At 35.5% G+C, this 22,205-nt stretch overlaps 2 protein-coding genes across 3 annotated transcripts; both read left to right on the forward strand.

Moving 5' to 3' along the window:
* Nucleotides 1-6,565: 6,565 nt before the first annotated feature.
* On the forward strand, nt 6,566-16,318 carry LOC132282372 (polynucleotide 5'-hydroxyl-kinase NOL9-like). 2 transcript variants are annotated; one of them, XM_059784028.1, is made up of 9 exons: nt 6,566-6,936; nt 7,579-7,676; nt 7,825-7,858; nt 9,923-10,092; nt 10,264-10,447; nt 11,046-11,226; nt 11,481-11,580; nt 13,806-13,933; nt 15,872-15,994. In XM_059784028.1, the coding sequence occupies exons 1-9, from the start codon at nt 6,767-6,769 to the stop codon at nt 15,887-15,889; spliced, it is 1,083 nt and encodes a 360-aa protein (XP_059640011.1). In that variant the 5' UTR covers nt 6,566-6,766; the 3' UTR covers nt 15,890-15,994. The 2 variants fall into 2 exon arrangements, with proteins under 2 accessions (XP_059640011.1, XP_059640010.1); XM_059784027.1 differs by having other exon boundaries at nt 6,567-6,936; nt 15,964-16,318.
* A 1,292-nt stretch (nt 16,319-17,610) lies between these two features.
* On the forward strand, nt 17,611-21,710 carry LOC132286096 (probable myosin-binding protein 5). The gene is made up of 4 exons (XM_059788360.1): nt 17,611-18,854; nt 19,624-20,478; nt 20,578-20,808; nt 21,393-21,710. Exons 1-3 carry the CDS (start codon nt 18,095-18,097, stop codon nt 20,784-20,786), a joined length of 1,824 nt encoding a protein of 607 aa, XP_059644343.1. The 5' UTR covers nt 17,611-18,094; the 3' UTR covers nt 20,787-20,808; nt 21,393-21,710.
* Nucleotides 21,711-22,205: the final 495 nt, after the last annotated feature.

Raw genomic sequence — 22,205 nt, forward strand, 5'->3', positions numbered from 1 at the left:
GAGTATTGTAGACAGCAGGGTATCCGGCATCAAAAGACAACTTCAAAAACTCCTCAGTTGAATGGCATAGCAAAAAGGATAAACAGGACACTAGTTGAGAGAGTGAGATGTTTGCTTTCACAAGCCCAATTGCCAAAATCCTTTTGGGGGGAGGCATTGAGCATAGTTGTTCATGTATTGAATCTTACACCCTGTGTTCCTCTACAGTTTGATGTGCCAGACCAAGTTTGGACAGGTAAAGATGTTTCGTATAATCATCTACGTGTTTTTGGGTGTAAAGCATTTGTGCATATTCCAAAAGATAAAAGGTCCAAACTTGATGTGAAAACGCGACAGTGTATATTCCTTGGCTATGGCCAAGATGAGTTTAGGTATAAGCTTTATGATCCAGTTGAGAAGAAAATTGTGAGAAGCAGAGATGTTGTGTTTGTAGAAGATCAGACGATTCAGGATATTGAGAAAATAGGGAAATCTATGTCTCAACAAGGTGATATCTTGACTGATGTAGATCCAGTTCCTTTGAAGAATCTACCATCTCAGGTTAAGAATGATGTTCAGGATGACCACCAGTGTACAGGTGATGTGGATGTTCCCCTACAGGTTCAGGGAGATGTTGAGACTGATGAGCAGTTGACAGCGCCATAGATTCCACCAGAGATTCCATCCAGGAAGTCTCCCAGAGACCGACGTCCTTCCACTTGGTATTCAGCAGAGCAGTATGTGTTATTGACTGACGGGGGAGAGCCCTAGTGTTTTGCAGAAGCAATTGAAGATGAACACAAGACAGAGTGGGTTGAGGCCATGCAAGATGAGATGCATTCATTGCATGATAACCACACCTTTGAGTTAGTAAAGCTACCTAAAGGAAAAAGAGCTTTGGAAAACAAGTGAATTTACAGGAAGAAGCCAAATGGGTTCTCTTCACAGCCACGGTACAAAGCTAAATTGGTTGTCAAAGGGTTCGGTCAGAGAAAAGGTATTGACTTTAATGAGATCTTCTCTCCAGTCGTAAAGATGTCATCGATCCGTATAGCACTCGGCCTAGCAGCTTGTCTTGACTTGGAAGTTGAGCAGATGGATGTGAAAACTGCCTTCTTTTATGGTGATTTGGAGGAAGAGATTTATATGAAGCAGCTAGAGGGTTGCAAAGTGAAAGGGAAAGAGGATTATGTGTGCAAGCTGAAGGAAAGCCTATATGGTTTGAAACAAGCACCGAGACAGTGGTATAAGAAGTTTGAGTCTGTTATGGGAGAGCAAGGCTACAAGAAGACAACTTCTGATCAGTGTGTATTTGTTAAAAAATTCTCTGATGATGATTTTATTATTCTACTGCTTTATGTGGATGACATGTTGATTGTTAGCAGGAATGCTTTAAAGATTGACCAGTTGAAGAAGCAATTGAGTAAGTCATTTGCTATGAAGGATTTGGGGCCAGCAACAAAAATTCTTGGCATAAGAATCAGTCGTGATAGGAGTACCAAGAAATTATATTTGTCACAGGAGGAGTACATTGAAAAAGTGCTTCAGAGGTTCAATATGGACAACACTAAAGTGGTTAGCTTTCCTCTTGCTACCCACTTCAGACTGAGTATAAAGCAATGTCTTTCTACAGATAAGGAAAAGGAAGACATGAAAAGAGTTCCTTACGCCTCAGCAATAGGAAGTTTGATGTATGCAATGATTTGCACAAGACCAGATATAGCCCATGCAGTTGGTGTAGTTAGTCGATTCTTGTCAAATCCGGGAAGAGAACATTGGAATGCAGTGAAGTGGATCATGAGGTATCTTCGAGGCACTTCCAGTTTGAGACTTGGTTTGGGAAACGGACAACAATTATTAGTTGGCTACACAGATGCAGATATGGTAGGGGGTGTGGATACTCGTAAGTTTACTTTGGGTTATTTGATCACTTTTGCAGGTGGGGCTGTAGGTTGGCAATCGAGACTTCAGAAGTGTATTGCTCTTTCTACCACAGAGGCAGAGTTTATTGCAGCAACGGAAGCGACTAAAGAGTTGCTATGGGCAAAGAAGTTCTTGAGAGAACTTGGTTTCAAGCAGCAGAGGTATGTGTTGTTTTGTAATAGCCAGAGTGCTATTCATCTTGCTAAGAATTCCAATTTCCATGCAAGATATAAGCACATTGATGTACGATACCATTGGATCAGAGATACGTTGAACAATAAGTTACTTGAACTTGAGAAAGTTCACATTGATGATAATGGTTCTGATATGTTGACAAATACCCTACCGAGAGAGAAGCTTGAAGTTTGTTGTTCGATCGCTGGGATGGCGATTGTTTCCACATAGTGGAAATGGGGAGATTTGTTGGGTTTATTTCCTTCTATATGGAGGAAAGCCCAAGTGGGTTTTATTAAAGCCCAAAGCCCAGCTCTTTAGGGTGAATAACCCTAAGGAAGTCAGAATAAAAAGAGAGGAAGAGAAGCCGTAGCTTTCCCACAAGAGAGATAAGAAAAACGCAAGTTTTTCCATTCTGCCCAGATTTCATCAAACGTCCGATTCTGCTTTGTCCGTGGTCCGATCGAGTTGAAATTTGGAGGAGAGGTTCACGACTCAATGAGTTAAAATTTGAACGGTAAAGATCAGATTTTGAGCTTAGGAACAGTGATTCGTACTCGTGAACAGTAACCGGGTTTTAGTTTTTTCTATTATGCCTAGATTTCATCAAACGTCTGATCCCACTTTGTCTCTGGTCCGATCGAGCTGAAATTTGGAGGAGAGGTTAATGACTTAATGAGTTAAAATCTGAATGGTGGAGATTGGATTTTGAGCTCAGGAACAGTGATTCGTGCCCGTGAACAATAACCGGGTTTTGGTATTTTTCTCTCCAATTCTCTTTGTTTTTGTCAAGATTGTTGATATCTTGATGAGATGTATTGTAGCCTCTAATTGCGATTAGAGAAGACTTTGTGTACCCATTATTTGGTTGATAGTGGAGATTTCAACTGGACTAGGTCCCGTGGTTTTTGTTCCTCGCATTGGGGAAATTTTCCACGTAAAAAATTGCTTGTGTTCTTGTGGCTTGGTGTGATAGTTTTTTTTTCCTATTATTTTCAGCATATATAAAAGTAGAGATATACTATATTTGCTTGCATATAGGGAGAAGAGTTATTCCGCTATATTTGTTTATTGTTATCTCTTCCAATAACAGATGTATTAACAAAGGCTGCATTGCTTTTTCATCGCCAGTTTGTTGCATTTTGGTGTAGTTCTATACACATTGCTTGAAAATAGTTTATTCGGGAGGTACAACTCCCAAATATCTCGGGAAATCATTAGACGACTTTGGGGGTTGAGGTGGATGCTTGTTCTTCAGTTGTATTGATGATGATGGTGATATTGTCAAATTATGGGTCATAAAGGATTACATGGTCCATGAGTCCTGGACCAAACTTTCTATAGCTTTCTTGTAACAAGTAATATGAAAGAATATGGGCTAAGGTTTGTTGGTTAGACTTGGAAGGGCAAAAAGTAGTTGATCTTGGCATTCAGTTATGTGGAGCAGAGATTTGCATCCCAAGGCTTGTTTAGCTTTATGGTGATCTTGGACCGGTGTTCTTTAAATATTATTGTGGTTTGTGAAGACTGTTTGCTCCCTGAACAAAGGCTGCATCGCTTAGGCTTGTTTAGCTTTCCGGTGATCTTGGACCGATGTTCTTTAAATGTTATTGTGGTTTGTGAAGACTGTTTGCTCCCTGAACAAAGGCTGCAATCGCTTAGGCTTGTTTAGCTTTCCGGTGATCTTGGACCGATGTTCTTTAAATGTTATTGTGGTTTGTGAACTGTATGCTCCCTGAACAAAGGCTGCATCGCTTAGGTTTGTTTAGCTTTCTGGTGATCTTGGACCGATGTTCTTTAAATGTTATTGTGGTTTTTGAAGACTGTTTGCTCCTTGAACAAAGGCTGCATCGCTTTTTCGTCAACAAGTTTGTTGCATAGATTCGGAATCATTTTTGCATTTGTGTGTTTTCCTGCTTTCTTAGTGAGAAAAGCAGTAAGATTGTATGATCATTATAATTTTTATGTGTGAAGGTGCGTACTTTTAATAGTTTTCATTGTCTGCTTGCTAAAGTCATTCTGTAGTATGTGTTATGTTTTGATCAATTTGAATTTTAGTGATGCATAAATTCCAAATGTTGGCTTGGCTCGGCCAATTTAGTGATACTTCTTGTGTGAGTGTGTTTCTTCTTAATGAGAAGAATTGATTTTCATTTACAATAGTGCAATAAAAATCCTTTTGAGACGAGTCTACTTTGAGAAATTTGTAATTCAAATGTGACACGGGTTATTTATTTGTTTGTTTCTTTGAATTTTATTTTGTCAAGGTGGTCCTGGCTCTTCATTTTTTTTCTTCTTCTTATTTTGAGAATGGATCTGCTTGGTTTTTTTCCCCCTATTTTTCAGCATCAAATTCAAACAGTGAAAACTCAATTTGCTACCTATATTTGGGTTCCATGGGTTTGAATTCCCAAATATGAGTCTGGAGTCCTGGACTCAATGATTATTATTATTATTTTTTCTTTTTCTTTCCTTTTTTTTTTTTTTTTACAAATTTGAGTGGAACTAATAATCAACGGTCAGGTTTAGAGCTTGGACATGATAGGGAGGGTCATATTGGAGTTGTTAACAATATTGAACCACTTTTACCACCATATGGGACAGAGCCGAAGTGGTGGAGATTCAATAAATCAACACCTAAAACATCCTCATGATAACAATTCCAAAGATATATCTAAATAAAACATGCTTAAAAATGAAAATCTCTCCATTTTGTATATTTGACCAATAAGAAAAGAATCTGACACCATGCATTATTTGAGAAGATAATAGGAGGTTTTTTATATTTGAGAAAAAAATAATAGTGTCACTTTACATTATTGATTATATATTATAGAACTTGTCGTTTATTTTCCCTCCTCTTTTTCATCTAATTTTGAATGGATGAAAAATTGTAGGTCATGAACTTTTTCTTGTACTAAGAATCTAAAAGTGAAAACTTGTTCCATTTTCTTTTCTTTTTTTTTTTTATTATATTTTTTTCCCCTTCTACCAATCATTTTATAGATTGAAAACCTAATTAACACGATTCTTTATTGCTCTTTTATCTCTAAAAGAAGCCTAAAAAAGGACTCCAATCATTATTGATTAGCATAAACATATTTTTCCTATAATATCTAATAAACTCTCCCAAACACACTTGACCTTGTTTATTTATTTATTTGCATAAATATATATCACTGTTATCTATCATTTAAATTATTGAAAAGCCCTTGAAAATGTATGAGGACTTAATGTTACATTCGAGAACACCAAATCGATTTAGAATTGAAGAAAATTTAAATTTCTTATAATCATCGCTGTGTTCAGGAGATCGAACCTTAATTATTGCCTCTGACTTTCGTAAATTGTTTCCTCAGTAGTTTCTGTCAATGTCAAAAATGACATTGTCTTCGGAGATGACAAAAACGAGTGAAATTTCGGTAATTGGGTAGCAATAGTCCCACAAGGTGCATGACCGTTCTCAGCACTTTTTTTTTTCCTACGTGGTACTTACGCGCACATTTCTCTTCTGAAACTTGAACCCCTGACCTCTCTTTATAGAAAGTAAGAGGACGATACCGCTAGGCCACTGGCCCGTTGGTTTCTTAGTACTTTTTTAATACCACATTTTCTTGCCACGACGCCATCATTGAATAGCCTGAATTTCTCGGAAGAACTTTAGGGTGGAGTGGCGAGGGATCTCTCATTCTATACTCACCTCATTGTCATTTCTATTAAAATTACCTTTCAACGGACAAGATATTTCTAAAAACGAATTTAAAAAGCCATCAAAGCTAGAAAACCCTCCGCCAGGGGAAGACAAATAAACACACACCAAAAAAAAAAAAAAAAAGGAGTAAAACTTAAAGTTGTTCTTTAATTAAATTCTTTGAATTTTATTTTTATTCTGAGTAACTAAATGAATTGATTATAAGAACAATCAAAGCACAAATGGTTAATCTTATAACAATGTAATGGGTCCATCACAAATTTGTAATAAAAAATTGCACAAATTGATTTTCTTTATTCTTTTTATTTAACTTATTTGGAGCCTCAAATTTTGGCCCAACCTATATAGTTTTGGCGTAGCGGCTTTATTTTGCTTCATCCTTTTTTTTAAAGGGTTTCATAATTGGACATTGAACCCATTTCATATGATGGGAGTTGCCGGTGTATTAGGCACTGCTTTGCTATGCGCTATTCATGGTGCTACCGTAGAAAATACTTTATTTGAAGATGGTGATGGTGCAAATACATTCCGTGCTTTTAACCCAACTCAATGGTCACCACTAACCGCTTTTGGTCCCAAATCTTTGGGGTTGCTTATAAACTAGGCCTTAAAATTTGGCCCAAAACAAAAGCTGATCCGACATAAAAAAAATTGCTGATACAGAAATAAAAAATGTTGGCCCATAATAGAAATAAAACGGTTGGGTTTATGGGCCCAATTTTGTTCAGTTTGGCGGTCTTTTAGCCACTGAACTTCTTAACCCAAAAAAAAAATTTAAAAAAGGAATTGTGTTCTAGGGCTTCTGTCGCTTCTCGGATGCTCGAAGTCGAAGGATAAGATTTGGGTTTTGTGTTTGGGAGATTAGCTTCAGTTTCATCAGGAGCAGCGCCGAAAAGATTACAAGTAATTCCAATTTATGGGACTGGGTTCCTATTTCGCTTTTTCCAAAGGTTTTACACACAACACACAGAAGCAGCCATGGATGAAGAAAGGCCAATATTCATCCCAGATGAATGGTCCGACGCCGCAGAGACAATAGCAATCGGTGATTCGATCACTTCGCCGCCTCCAGTTACTCTAATCTGCGGCCCCAAGAATAGCGGCAAGACCACCTTCTCTCGCCATCTCGTCAACATTCTCCTTCAAAGGTTTAACACAATCTCTCTCTCTTTCACACACACAACTTTTTTTTTTTTTTTTTACATGTTCATGTGGAATTGGTTAATGCAAATTACATGGGTATATGGGTATGTGCATATGTGAAGAATTTGAAATTCTTCAGTTCAGCTTTTCCCGTTCTCTACTACAGGAACTCTGTAATTTATATGTCTCTGTATCAGTAGAAGTTACTCTGTAAAGTGGTTATACAAATTAAAGTGATTATTGTGCAGCTACTCTTGAATTTGATCGTTATGCGTGATATGTCCTCAATAACCTATCTAGGGTTGCTTTGAATTTGAAATTATTTCGGTTGAGTATGCATAGACTAACATGTTGATGTGGGATTGTGCTTTTAGTAAAACTGCACTTTCAATTATATTTATTTATTTAGTTTTTTTTTTAAGTGAAAGCTATTTCATTTCCTACACTTGCCTGGATTACGAATTTTATGCTTGTGGACCAATTCTGAATTACACTCATTCTATTCTGAATGATTAGTTTGTTTTTAATTTTTTTCCCCTGTTGTTTATTTAGATGAATATTAGTTTCCTTATGAACCCATGACTGACATTTATGGTGTTTGATACACAACATTTTCATTTACTAAATCTATTTTGTAATTGTATCAGATACAAAAAAGTAGCTTATTTGGAAACAGATGTTGGGCAGACATTATTTACTCCTCCTGGTTGTCTATCACTGACTACAATTGACAAGATAACTACAGGTATCTGTCTACATTCTGATCAATTTGGTTAATATATTGTTTTTGAATTCTTTTTTTTATTTATCAAGTGTCAGTTTTGTGTTATCTGAATTGATGTAATTATCCTGTTTCTAATCAATTGTTCTCTTTTTTATTTTCCCTTAATTAGATTTAAAAATTGCATGCCTGAAAACGCCCGAGAGGTATGAATTCTGGAATTCATCTTGATTGTTCTGGATTCTATGGTATTCTGTGGATCTGATAACACTTTATGTGACTAATAACAACTGAAATACTTTTAGTCCAAATAAGGTTTATAAATGGGGTTTTCAAGTAATAATCAATTGCACAGTATGGAGTGTATTGCATGGCTGGATGATCAGGTTTCTGGTGATCATTTGATACGGACGTTAATATCTATAGCTGTTGGTTATTGACTCATTCGTTAAATGTGTTTTCTTTTATCACATCAGCATTTGTATTGTCATTACTGTTATGATGTTGTTACTAGTATGCAAAAACTGCCCTAAGGAAGTCCGTTTGAAAGCACCATGACTTGTTTTGATGTATGTATAGTGTGGACATTGTTTATCTTTGGGCATTCATATTGTATTTTTATTTTGTGAATTGTTGTGATTTAGCTGAAAAGTTCTCTCTGCTCTCCAAATCCTTTTGTTCTGGATGGTTCATACTTCAATTATTTACCTAATTATATTATTATATGGGAATATCTGGCTTATGTTTTCTTTAGTAAGTATAATTTTTGATGAAACCCTCATCTTGCTTGAGAAAAAGAAAATCATAAAAACAGTGAAGTGAAACTCTAATTTCACCAATATTCTATTGGAGCTGCAGGCTTTTAGGATAATGGTAGTGCATGCCTTGCTGCTCATGGTGTGGGCTGGTTATTCATCAGATGGGTGGAAGGTTGTTGATTGGTAGAGTAGGGGCATACTTGATAAAGAAAGAAATATAATTATGACAAGATAAAGGTTTAGGTTTTTAGTATAGATTGCTTAGGAAGTGGAACATTTTTGGGTGTTTTAGATATTTTTAAATAATTTATTAATTGCTTTTAAAATGTGGTTTTTACTTGAACTTAGCTGTCTTGGAGGCGGAAAATTTGTACTTAAATTTTAGTTCCTAGAGAAATACAACAGTTTGACATTCTAATAGTTTATATTTTATAACAATCTCTATTAATTAATCATGTTATGAGGAACTCTCTCTTTCTATGATGACAACTAATAATTCTACTTAATAATTAACATTTTAAATTTTAAATTTTAATTTTTTTTTTTTGCAGTAATAAATAGTATAATAGAAAAATGCATACATAGATGTATATATAATCAAAACCTATGATGACATTATTTTATAGTAATAAAGAAGAGAGCTTTTTAATAACATAAATTAATGCTAACAAGTGCGTGGATGTGGTTCGAGCGAGACAGTAGTCAATTTTATGCAAAAAGTAATGCACTGGTTAGGTGTGTCTCTACTATTTCACTCTCAGCACCTCGTACCTGCAATATGAATACCAGGTAATGGCCTTTTTGTTTTTCTTTTTGGTTTGGTTTGTTTTGTTTTGTTTGTTTATTATTATTATTTTTTCAGTTCATCACTCTTGGAACTTAGTTTTTGTATGTCAATGTTTATACTAAAAATCAAGTAGTTGTGAAGAGTTTTTTTTGTTAATAAAAATCACTGAAAGTTTTATAGTTCATAAGCCTTTTAATTACCATTTTCGGGCTCTCCCATGATTATTAATTATTAGGCAGTTGACTGTGCTTATTGATCTGATGTTTTGGTCCTCAGAATTTGCATGGAATGTTGCTACATCAAGTATGAATTGTGATCTTTTAAAATTTCCTGTGTGCCATAAATGAACTCGACCTGTGATAGACAAACTCTTGATTTTGGTCTGATTTAATGCAATCTAGTCTTTGAGAGTTGCTGATAATTTTTGAAGATTTCACTGAATTTATGTATCTTTCCCTAAGAAATGTAAAATTAGCACTTTTGCTAAGAAGTGTAAGGATAGTTTCTTACATTACCACTGTGCATACATAATTCTAATATAAAGCTACATCTATTAAACACAGGCATTCTCATGCCTGTCATAATTTTTGAAGAATGCACTGAAATTTATATATCTTAGGAAATGTATATAAGTAAAAAAAAAAAAAAAAAAAAAAAAAAAAAACGAAGAAAGAGAATTATTGTACGTATGAGGGTAATTTTCTCCTGAATTTTTTTTGTTGCAGATGCTTCTTCTTTGGTGACATTTCCTCGAAAAGGGATCCAACAACTTACTTGAAATCTATATTTTCCCTATATGATTACTATTGGAATAAGTACTGCATGTTTAACAAGAGGGAAAACCCTGGTAATACTGGATTGCCCCTTGTCATTAATACTCCTGGCTGGGTGAAAGGTATGCTCTATATATCCTTCTTCCTATTATTTTTAATTGTAATAATAATTAACTCGTCTTTGCTGGTCTTATACAACTTGTGTGCTGGATATTATCAACTTGATGATCTTCTTTTTTTTTTTTTTGCTACAACAATCCATCTGTAATTTTCTCATTCACCTCGTGTACCAGGTATTGGCTATGATATACTGGTGGATATGTTAAAATATATTGCTCCTACCCATGTAGTTAAGATATGCATATCTGCTGAGAGTAAGAATTTGCCTACTGGGCCATTCTGGTTAGACGAGGGAGATGACACCGCAGTGAATCTAATTGAGGTTAACTCAGCTCGCCAGGACTCTTTGAAAAGATCGTATGTTCTTAGCTGTCTTCATATATGATCTGGAACTCTTACTTCCTAAATGAAGTTTTGTTTTGTATTATCTGTTGTAATTATTTTTCCTCGTTATAATTGTCAATCATTGGTAGAAACATTGTCACCTTTGGCACATGTTGACCTTTTTTCTGTATTGGTTTGGTTGCCTTACCTGAATTTTAATCTGTTCATGTCAATGGTGATCTTTTTTTCTTAGTTGGTACTCACACACACATGCCTCTACTGAGGCTCGAATCCCTGACCTCCCTTTGGGAAGTAGGGGCCTGTATTAAAGGCATAGTTTGAATGAAGGCACAATATTATTCATTTAGTAATTGTATTTTCTAGTAGGCTAGATTATTTGAGCTTGAATCTTGGAATTTGTTGTTTGACTTGTTTCTATATTCCATCTTATTGTGAATGTCAAGGTCATTAAATTGTGTAAGAATCAAAAAAGGAAAATTTTATTGCTTTTGCTAGTCAATATCTGTTTGATTTTATAAATTAGTAAGCAACATATAATTTTATTTCCTAGAAAAGTTGGAAATTTTGGAAGATGAAGTTTTCTTACTTCTTCCACTTATTTTCTTGCCAGGATTCTAAAATCAAATAATGCACGCGATTTGCGTGATCAGCGTATATTGGATTATTTCAAGCAGTGCTTTCCGACTGACTTGAATGTTATCTTTATCAAGGATCTTGCTAATGCATTGGCCTCTCATCCTCCTTATGAAATTTCAATATCTAGTGTCAAGATTAAACATCTCCATTGTCAGGTTTGGATACCAAATATTAACTGCTTCAATATTGTTTGAGGAATAATATAGTTTTGGTGCATTTTACAAGAAATGATTTTGATATATTCTATCCAATTCTGTCCAATTTAGTATTACCTGGACATAACAGGACAAAATTTCAACAATTATACTTTCTCTATTAAGAAATTTTCTACATTGTTGCTTTTACTTCTCCATCCATATACATTAAACAGGTAAGATGACTTTTCTCGTAATACAATACTTTATGATAGGTCCCAACTGCTGAAACTTTCTACAGTTTAAATGCAACCATTGTCGGCTTGGCGGTTAGTTCTGCAGATTATGAACATTTGCCTTCATGTGTTGGTCTGGGTAGGTTACTTCTACCACACACTGTAGTCGCTCACCTATATTCATTTGTTATTTGTTCTGTTCTTTATTGTATGGCACCTTAGTATTTTGTGCAGTCATGATCTGTTTTGAATTTGTGATACTACTACTACCTTATTTATTTATTTTTTGGCATTGCAAGTGTAAATATATGAATAGGAACCCTTAAATTACTCCTTGACAGAATATTTGATATGAGACTATCATAGGAGAGATTTTAGCATATGATAAATATTGATTGGAGTGATTAATAGGATTGATTTTAAAAATATTCCATCAATGTATTTTCTATATTTGTCACTTGTATTCTTTCACCTATAAATGGAGGTGATTGTTGTATACAAAGATTAAGAGAGAATATAACAAAAGTGACATGGCCCTTTGGGCTTTGTTTTGTTGTGGTCTTCATGTTTAATTTCTCTCTTCACCTTTTATATGTTTTAACATGATATCAAAGCAGGTTTATCATACCCTACTCCATACTCTACTCGTCTCGGATCTCCGGATCAACTCATCTTGAATCTCATGATCAACCCTCGCCTCGTCTCGGATCTTCGGATCAACTCGTGTCAGATTTACTCGTCTCAGACTCTCACAACTTCATATTTAGTTTCAAGTTGGACACTTAAGTTAAAATCTCCGTGTACCAACTTGAGAGGGGTTGTTGGAAAATATTATTGTAGAATATTTGATATGAGAATATCGTAGGAGAGATTTTAGCCTATGATAAAATATTGATTGGAGTGATTAATGGGGTTGATTTTAAAAATCTTCCATCAATGTATTTTCCATAATTATCACTTGTATTCTTTTGCCTATAAATAGAGGTGATCGTTGTATACAAAGATTAAGAGAGAATATAACAAAAGTGATGTGGCCCTTTGGGCTTTGTTTTGTTGTGTTCTTCATGTTTAATTTCTCTCTTCACCTTTTATATGTTTCAACAAATATAAATATTTTGTTTTTCTCTCTCAAAGAAATTTAAAATCCTTGGACAGATTACTCGTGTTTGATACTGTTCAGAAAGTGGAGGAGAAAACTTTTTATCTGCTAACACCATTTTGTTGGGGGTGATGTGGTATAATAAGGACGTGCCATTGTAGAACACGATTCAGTATAAGAAATCTCCTATGAAAATGACATTACTTACCCATGGAATCACATAGAATAAGAATTTAATTTTTATACTGCTGATTGAAATAATTTTGCGAACTTCCTTTAGTTTTGATGGAAACTAGATCTGTAAACTTTTTATAATATTAGTCTATCACTTCGTCTTCCAAGTCCCTCTCCATATTTATTTATTTTTAAAAACCTTCTCACTCACTGATCTTCAGTCTTCACAGTTATGAAGGAGTTGAGCTGGTCTTTTGTTTCATAAAATGAAATTTAAGTTCCAATATGTTTAGTTGCTATGCTGGAAGACTGGGCTGGTATATATGAATGGTGCTGTAAATTATCGAACCATGCATGACATAGCTATGCCATAATTATTGAGAGCTTGAGTTACACATCATCACTGTGTGGGTCGGCTGAGCATCAAATCTATATGTTTGGGCATGTGGGCATATTGATGGTGGAGTGGCTCACTTTCTTGGAATATCAAAAAATAGCCAGTGGGAGCTGTTGTGTTCTGCTATAACTGGTATTGCATGCAATGGATAAATAAGCATTGTTGTTTTCAAAGTGTTCCCATCCTGTTCTGTTGATGTTTTTCTTTAAGGATACTTGTACCCATCTCGGTGGAAAATGATTGTCCCAAAATAATCCTACATGTTTGTTAATCATAGATTGGTTGCATACCGGAAGTGTTTGCCTTTAATGCAGTAAATCATATTTCTTTTACTACAAGTGAAATTTGAACCGTATAATATTATTCGTTGTCTTCAAGAATTATTATTTTTCCTTGGTACTCACACCGCCCACCTCCAAGGAATTGTTTGCACTTAAGTGGAGTCGAACCTTAGACCTATGCTTCCTGAGGCAACAGGGCCAAGTGACTTCCCTACTTGAGCCAACCCCTTGGGGTTGTCTGCAAGAATTATTTTCAATTGATGGAATTAAACACACGGTTATAATTCCATTTGTTTATATCCTTTTCAAAGAAAAAGTGGATTTATTTTCATTGTAAAGGCTGAAATATGGTAGCACTAATTTATTGGAACCTTTTGTGTTCTCCTCTTATTTCTTGATTCAATATGAACCAGGGATTGTGAGAGGCATTGACACTTCGAAACAGTTACTCTACATCATTACTCCTGTTCCACAGAACATTCTGGAGAAGGTTGATCTTTTATTACAGGGGTTTATCCAAATTCCTACTTGTTTGTTGCAGGTAACTAATTCCCTCACGCTGTAAAATCTGTTTAATGAAAGCTCATTCATTTTTCAGTTATTGTTTGAAATTCCCTTGTAATACTTGTGCTCTCATTGTCGTACTATATTATACTTGATTCTCTTTATGTGGATTTACTTGTGACAATTGGAGAAACTTGGTAGCTGGAACATTCTCAGGAATGCAATCCCTTACTCTCATATGGCCTTCTTGATATATAAGACGTTCTGTTCATTTTAGGTTTTCTTGATCAGTTTAATCTCTTATTATTGGATGCCACTGTGGGTAATATGTGGTTTGACTGTTATACAAGGCATTTAAATAAGTATAATAAGATTGTGGCACACTGGGTCTTGTTAGGGTTACTGTTTGCCAAAGGTTGGAAAAATAGCAAGTCTGCAGTGAAAGTTGTGCACACTGAAGTTTTTTTTTTTTGGATAAATATGCTGAAGTTCCTTTAAATTCACTGATTACAAAAAAAATTATTATTTGAGAAGAAAGAGGGGGGGGGGGGGGGGGGGGGTGCGGGTTTGATTTGAGCATTCAATCAACCAAAAAATAGTGAAAAATTCAACTGGGACAAAACCATGAGGACACCATCTGAAGCTAACCAATCCATTCTGACTAAGAAGAATCACTATGTCACAAGCCCGTTAAACACTTCAACTCTACCTCAAGACCACTAGCCTTTTCATATTCTTTGATTCACTACTGCCCGGTGGTTCCACATGCCGTCATATGCAGTTCCACTTGATTCTTGACAATTTGAATCCTCAATTTCAGTCATTGCTTACTGGCAATGCAATCTCTATCCCTTAATCTGTATTCTCTCCTTAATGATGGTTAGCGACTTAGTTCACCACAAGCATCACACGTTGCACGAGTAGCATTTTGACACAAAGATGTGAAGTGGTTATGAAATCTGCCTTCAGCAGTTGTTTTAGATTTTCGTCCAACTTTAAGAACAACTGTATACACATCAGTACCTTCTGTCCTCAAACAAACAAGTATGTGCATAGATAAAAAAGCTCACGAAATGTCTAGAAGATATGAGAGAGATCAAACATGGCATTTCTCTTAAAGTCTCTCTCTTTTCTGGTCATGGTTGGAATAGCAATTTAGAAACATTTTTGGAATTTAAAAACCAAAATTTCTGCAGTCAGTCATACATGCATCACTGTATGAATTCTTCTCATTAGTTCGTAACTTATTGAATACAGCTATGCATAGAAGTTTGTATCGGCGCTTAACTTTCTGTTTGTAAAATATTTGTAGCAAACTTCAGAAAGTATCCTAATTTGAATCTAACAAGTTTTAGAAAAGTCGAAGCCATTTATGCTACAAAGTTTATTAAAGTAAAAGTTTTTTGAGTTAGGTTTTTAAATTTTCTAATCAAATCGTTTACCTTTTACCTATCGCATGCGATCACCATTTAATCACCATCCATTCTTCACCAAACTTTGTCCATTTTTTTGTTAACAAATCATGATTATTTTTTTGTTAACCATCATGGCATTTTGACCAAAACTGACTCAATCAAAAATCACAAAAAAAAAAAAAAAATAATAATAATAAATAATAAATATATGATTACAAGTCCATAAACCTTTTTGACAATTTTGCCGGCATTATAGTCCTAACATGTATAATTATGAATAGATCATTATCAGGATATCTGCTGTGGAATTTTCTTCTTTATGTCTGTTTTCTAGTAATCTTGGGCTTTATTTAGTGAGACAGGATAGCAGGTCCCAGAATGGATTCCAGAATATATATATAATATAATTATGTTTGAATATATCTACATCATTGAAAATGCATCCCATAATTCTCAGAAATGAAAGAGAACGATTTCCTCTATTAGTGTGAAGTGATATTTGACAGGCTATCCCTGGCTTCATTTATCTCATAAATGTATTGACATATTGCATATTGCAGGAAGAAAAATTTGCATGATATCATCAACCTCAAAACATACCTTTGTGTATTTGTTAACAGCCCGCTTATTGAGAATGTTCAATTCTCTTCAGGTGCAGGGATGCAATTCGCCTTACATGTCTGCAAATGTTTTGCTTACAAGCTAGCTGGTCCCAGTTTCTGACAATCGAGATTTTCTTTAATCGGTCTCCATAACAGTTAGTTAACTAACGACATCCCAAGGTTATTTGACTGGGCAGTTTTGTTATTAGACATATTTATAAAATTTAACAAAAAAACATTGTATCAAAAATATCTTTTGTTTATGTAACACACACCAGCACTCGCAGTACTGTCAATTAGATATACTAGCAATTTTTGAGCTTGTGTGAATATTTTACGGGATGATAGTGTAAACTGGAAAATGGTTAATTCAATTGGTGGTTTGACTATAATTCCTTTTCATTATATTCTGATATATGCAATTTGGTTGCTTTCCTGGGGACAGACAACTGTTTTTGAAGATTATACAAGTGCATTTTTTCCGGTTCAGTGTATGTTTTAAAACTCTGGCAGTTGTCATCTCTGTGGTTACAGAACTTTAGTAGCTGTGTAATGTGTATGCTCTCTCTCTCTATCTATCACACACACACACACACACACACACACACACACTCGCGCGAGCAAGCGCCACGGGCAAGGCAATTCTGTAAGCTAAGTGGTTGTCATGATCATTGGTGGAATCAATTTTGGAGCGCCAGACAAAACTTGAACAGGGTAATTGCCAACTCAAGGCACCTTAAATTGGAGTAGAAGTCAAGTCTGGACTGATGTTGATTCTGCTTGACTGTTACTGTCCCACCCATTAGCTGTATGCTTGTTGGTTAATGGTATTAAATTTCTGACTCTTGAGAGAAAAGGTCTGGTTTGACAACTAATGACTCCTAAGGCTCGTTGGTTAAAATATTTTTCTCGAAAAATCTTTTATTTTTTCATGTAAAATATTTTCTTTTATTTTTAATTTTTTGTGTTTAACAAAGGAGGTCGAGGTTGAGGTCAAGTTCATCGGGTGGAGCGTGTAAAATAACTTATTGAAAATTGATGAATAAGTTATTTTTGTTAAATTTTAATATTTTTTTTCTTGGTAAAAATTTTACGACAACTAAACACCATAAAACAAAGAAAGTGTTTTTCAAAAAATACTTTACGTCCAAATAAATTGAGCAGCCTCAGCTTGGAACATAATGAGAACCTCAAATTTTTTATTTATTTTTCATTATATATTGCCCATGAGCTGATGTTTCTTGCAATTAAAGTCAATTTGGTAGTTCAATTTTTATTTTTTTATTTATTGGTTGAATATATTCTTTTAATTGCGTATTATTTACCCATATTTCTTGTCAAAGTTCTTAATCAAATTGTTTGAATAATTTGGCGTATCCAGTAAGAAAATATTAGAATGATAGTCTGTCCTGAGCTTCGTATCTGAATCAGACTTAATGACGACATTTTTGTCATTTGAAAATTTCCCATTTCAAATTTCAGTGTATAAATTGAATCAAAATTTCATCAAATTTATGCAAATATTCCTCCAATTTAAACAGTTTTTGTGAAGCCAAAAAAGGTCAGTGTATTTGCAAGTATAAATTGCTAGGGTTTTTACCCCGCCCAAATACACTATATATGTCAAGGAATGGTGGTGGAGGGCCATCACAGATTGATTATTTTTTGTAGAGGGCCCCAAAGTTATCTGATTTTTTTTTTTTTTTTTTTTTTTTTTTTTTTTTTTTTTTTTTTGTAAACGACAACGTTTGTGCGTTGTCTTAATTTGTTGGAGAGTGCACGAATGACCGTTAATTCAGGTAAAATTTCCGCCTAACAGCCTCACCTTTTCTATCTATGGCAAAACCGACACTAACACCCAATTTTTTTGAAACCTTTGTATTTGGCAACGATCTCTCTCTCCTTCTTCGTACACACACACAAGAAGAGAGAGAAAGAGAGATAGAGAGAGAGGTCATGGTCTCGGTCTCGGTCTAGTTCTTCCTTACCAAGGTCATGATCTGTCTCATCATTTTCCCTGCACTTTGATCCCTCCTTCTCAATCTGTTCAAATCAACACCTACTTCAATTTTCACATACATATATACATATACATAAAGTCTTAGGATTCATATATATATATATATATATATATATAGAACAAAAAAAATATTGTAGTTTTTAGATTCGGGTACATGTATAATGGCCTCATCAAGATCATTCAGGCGTTTTGTTGAGAAGGAGTTAGGGGAGCTACCACATTTCTTGATTTACGCCATCCTCGAATGGGTGATGATATTTCTGCTGTTCTTTATCGGGTTTCTAGCGTTTCTCTCCAACGAATTCGCCAGGTTCTTCGAATTGCGTTTGCCCTGCTTGCTCTGCACCAGGATTGATCATCTTCTGGTTCACAAAAACCCTGACTTCTACTACAATGACACAATGTGTGAAGCCCACAAGAAGGACATTTCGTCGCTGGCCTATTGCCACGTCCACCGGACGCTCTCAGACATTTGGAGCATGTGTGAGGGGTGCCTCCTTTCGTTCTCAACCGAGAAAGAATCAGACCGCGACACTTACAGGTCCCTAGTTGGGATTCTGCACAAGGACATTGATTCCTTTGTGGAGGATGATCACAAGATTCAGCTGAAATCGGGAGGGAGGAGAGACGATGTGAGGAATAGTCCTACTCCTTGTCCTGTTTATAGGTGTTCTTGTTGTGGGGAGCCTCTGAGGATGAGATCCTCTTCGAGGAGTACCATGACGCGGAGTTCATCAATCAATGCCAGCCTTCTTTCGCAAGCTCCTGCTCCCTCTCCCCGAACACCAATGATGACATTGAGATATGAGGAACCCCGGAATCTTGACCTGCCTCACATCCGTTACACGGAGCTCAAGTTCATCTCGGACAACGAATCAGAGCATCCAGAAGATGAGGATGGATCAAATGCAGATAACCAATGTGAGTTCATGTTGCAACTTCTTCCTTCTATTTTTTATTTTTATTTTTAAATTCATTTATTTTTCCCTTGAGTTACATTTTTGCAATAATCATACACATGAACTCTTAAAATTTTAAAGTATATTATACATGTTTGTATTTTTTATTATTATTATTTTTTATTATTTTTATTTTTTTAAGTAAATATAAGGATATAATTAGAAAGGACCACATGTGGTTGGAGTGACTAAAATTGAAGAAAAAAATGAGAGAAAATACGTTTAAGATTGATCTTTGGACATATGTAAAGAAGATCTTTAAATGTGTCGGTTAGAAAGAGTAACATATTTCACTTTGAGAGTAATACTAGGGGAAGAGGAAGGCCAAAGTTAACGTGGTTTGATTGCTGTTATGGTCTTAGATAGAGCGGAATGGAAACATAGGATTCATGTAGCCAACTCCAAGTGGTGGGGAAAAAGGGCTTCTTCTTCTTGTGTTTTCTGTCATGTAGTATTAACAAATTTGGCAACATCTAAGTGTTTGTGCAAATGCACATCATTCATGTAAGTGCAAAACCTTTTGAATGAATGAATCATCATGAATTCAATTGAAAATACTGGGAATTACCACTAGATACTGGTTTATTTATCCATTGTGACCATGCCTACATTATCAATTGTTAATACTGTGTACAAGTTATCTTGCTGAGTTTTGTAGTTCCCATGGCACTGCATAACTTTTGAACCATTTCACCGTGGCAATGACGGTGTACGTGTTTGATATTATGTAGCAACGAAGGAAGAAAACAAAGCTGTCACCGCGCCATTGCTACCAGAACCTGAGGAAATGACCCCTAGTTTTACTAGAGGAAACAAGTTTTTCGGTATCCCACTTTCAGATTCAGCTGCAGCAAGTCCTAGGTTTTCTACTAGGTTTCCCAGGAAACTGCAAATTGAGAAGTCGGAGTTATTTCTGGAGTCAACTGACACCAACAGGACGAATGAAGCTGACCGTGACTCCATTTTGCAACAATTGAAGAGACAAGTCCGATTGGATCGCAAGTCAATGATAGCTTTGTGCATGGAATTGGATGAAGAAAGAAGTGCCTCTGCCGTTGCAGCAAACAATGCAATGGCCATGATTACGCGGTTGCAAGCAGAGAAAGCCGCTGTTCAAATGGAGGCTTTGCAGTATCAAAGAATGATGGATGAGCAGGCCGAGTATGACCAAGAAGCCATACAAGTTATGAAGAATTTGCTCATCAAGAGAGAGGATGAGGTCAAGGATATGGCGGTTGAGCTCGAGACATACAGAGAAAAATATGGACTCATAAGGAAAATAAGCAGTGAGGAATGTGTATTCGATGCTGAAGATTACCAGGAATTCAAATCTCAAACTTTCTCAAGTGAATGTGGAAGCCCTCGTGAAGTAGATCAAACTACAGAAAATGGGCGTCAATCTGGGCCGTTGCAGGAAGAAAATGGAGGAACCTTTGACGAGTCATCGTTTGATTTTGACCGCGAGAGATCTTATCTTCTAGGCCAGTTGACAGATTTGGAGAAAAAAATTAATTTTTCTTCAGGTGAAGAACCTCATTCTTCAGAGTCTAACTCTGACATTACTAAGCATGAAGATAAAAACACAGGTGACTTTTCTTTTTCTTTTTTTCGCTTTGGATTGGTGTAGTTGCTTGAATTATGTTGTTCATCCATTAATCTCATAGAATGGTGTTTCTTGTTGGCAGGACAAGAAATTAAGGCTGACCTTACGAGAGAAATGTCTCAAATTAAGGAGAGATTGAGAGCCATTGAAGCAGATAGTGGATTTTTGAAACATACTGCTATGACACTTCAGAAGGGCGGTGACGGGACAAAACTCTTGACAGAGATAGCTCATCATCTGCGAAAGCTTAGGCAGCCATTGAAAATGCCTCCAGAGGATATGAATGCATGAGTTTCATCCTCATTCTTTTACGGTATTTTCCTCTTCAAGTTCTTCTCTTTTCTCGGGTTTTACATGTTTATATCCTCCCTCTAGCAACTCTTGAAAATTATGTAGCTAGGAATTGTTGTTGAATTTAATTTTTATAGGAAGATAACAAGTTATGTAGCTGGGAATTGTATGAATTCTGTTCACATAACAGAATTTTATGTACTTGTGGTGATGCTTACTAATAGACTGCATAAGGCCTAGGTAATCGGGCAAACCTAATCAACTACGTAAAACTATAATTCTGCTAAAAAATTTCCGGTACTAATTGCGTGTAATACCACACAATCAAGAGGTTTTGACTTGTAGTTCAATAAGTTCATCTTCATTTTCCATACGAATAGTTACATGTGTGTGTACGTGTTTCACTCGGTCACAAGAAGATGCTTGCAGGTGTTTGCTTGCTAATGTGAAGGCTAAACTGATCCTGAATGCTTCCGTCTTTCATGTTCTGCGCCATTTTACTTCTTTATGCTATGCTTTTTCGTTGACATGGCTTCAATTCATGTTCTGCAATATACTAACTACATCAGGATTCAGTTATTCATATAATAAATTTTGCGCTTGCAGTTTTTTCTTCTCCCTTTTCCTTTTCGTAGTAGGGTGTACATAAATACAATTTGGCATGTCGGAGAGAAAGAGCCTTGAAATCGCGCATGTGAAGCTTCGTGGAGCTCTCGATTCTTACTGCCTCTTCTCCTTGTGGTAATATTTTCTTGAGAACTTCCCTTTTGGTCTTTGGCATTTTAGTATTACATATATGGAATAACCATCACAAAAGTCAAGGTTTTCATTAGGTCTTTCTGTGGTGTACTAAATTAATTGACTCCAGTATTTGCCAATAGTTAAATTTTTCATTGTATTTTTAATGATGTTCTGTTTCTCTGAGATGGTGAATGAAGCTCATATTATGGGCAGTACTACATCAAACTTCAAACATCTATTTGTTTTTACAATATTTCTTTAATTTAGTAAATATGACTTCTCAAACCATTTGTTTTCATCATGCATTGTTTGTACTGAAGGCGCAACGGAAGCATTTAACAAATTTTCAGGAGCGTAACTACGTGATCTTTCAACAAATCAATAAATACTGTAAAAGGATTTCATACTTTTGGACGATTGAATAATCGTCGTATTCTAAAACAGTATTCACTTTCTTCTTTGGCTTTGAAAACTAATGAGTCTTCATCTCTATGACCCTAATGGTAGGTTTGTGGAACCCATACCTTTTCTCTCACTCTCTATATATTATATCATGTAACTCTATAATTTTGTATCGCAGCGTTACCAAATATATGACTTGACAGAGTCGGTTAAAAGTCTGGGGCTAGAGGTGAGGATCTAAGATGGCTTCCTTATCCTAGCTCTAATTGGATAGAG

The sequence above is a fragment of the Cornus florida genome, unplaced genomic scaffold (assembly GCF_030987335.1).
Source record: "Cornus florida cultivar Cherokee Brave unplaced genomic scaffold, ASM3098733v1 CherokeeBrave_3.0.0_Hap2_Chr11, whole genome shotgun sequence".
NCBI classification, from domain to species: domain Eukaryota; kingdom Viridiplantae; phylum Streptophyta; class Magnoliopsida; order Cornales; family Cornaceae; genus Cornus; species Cornus florida.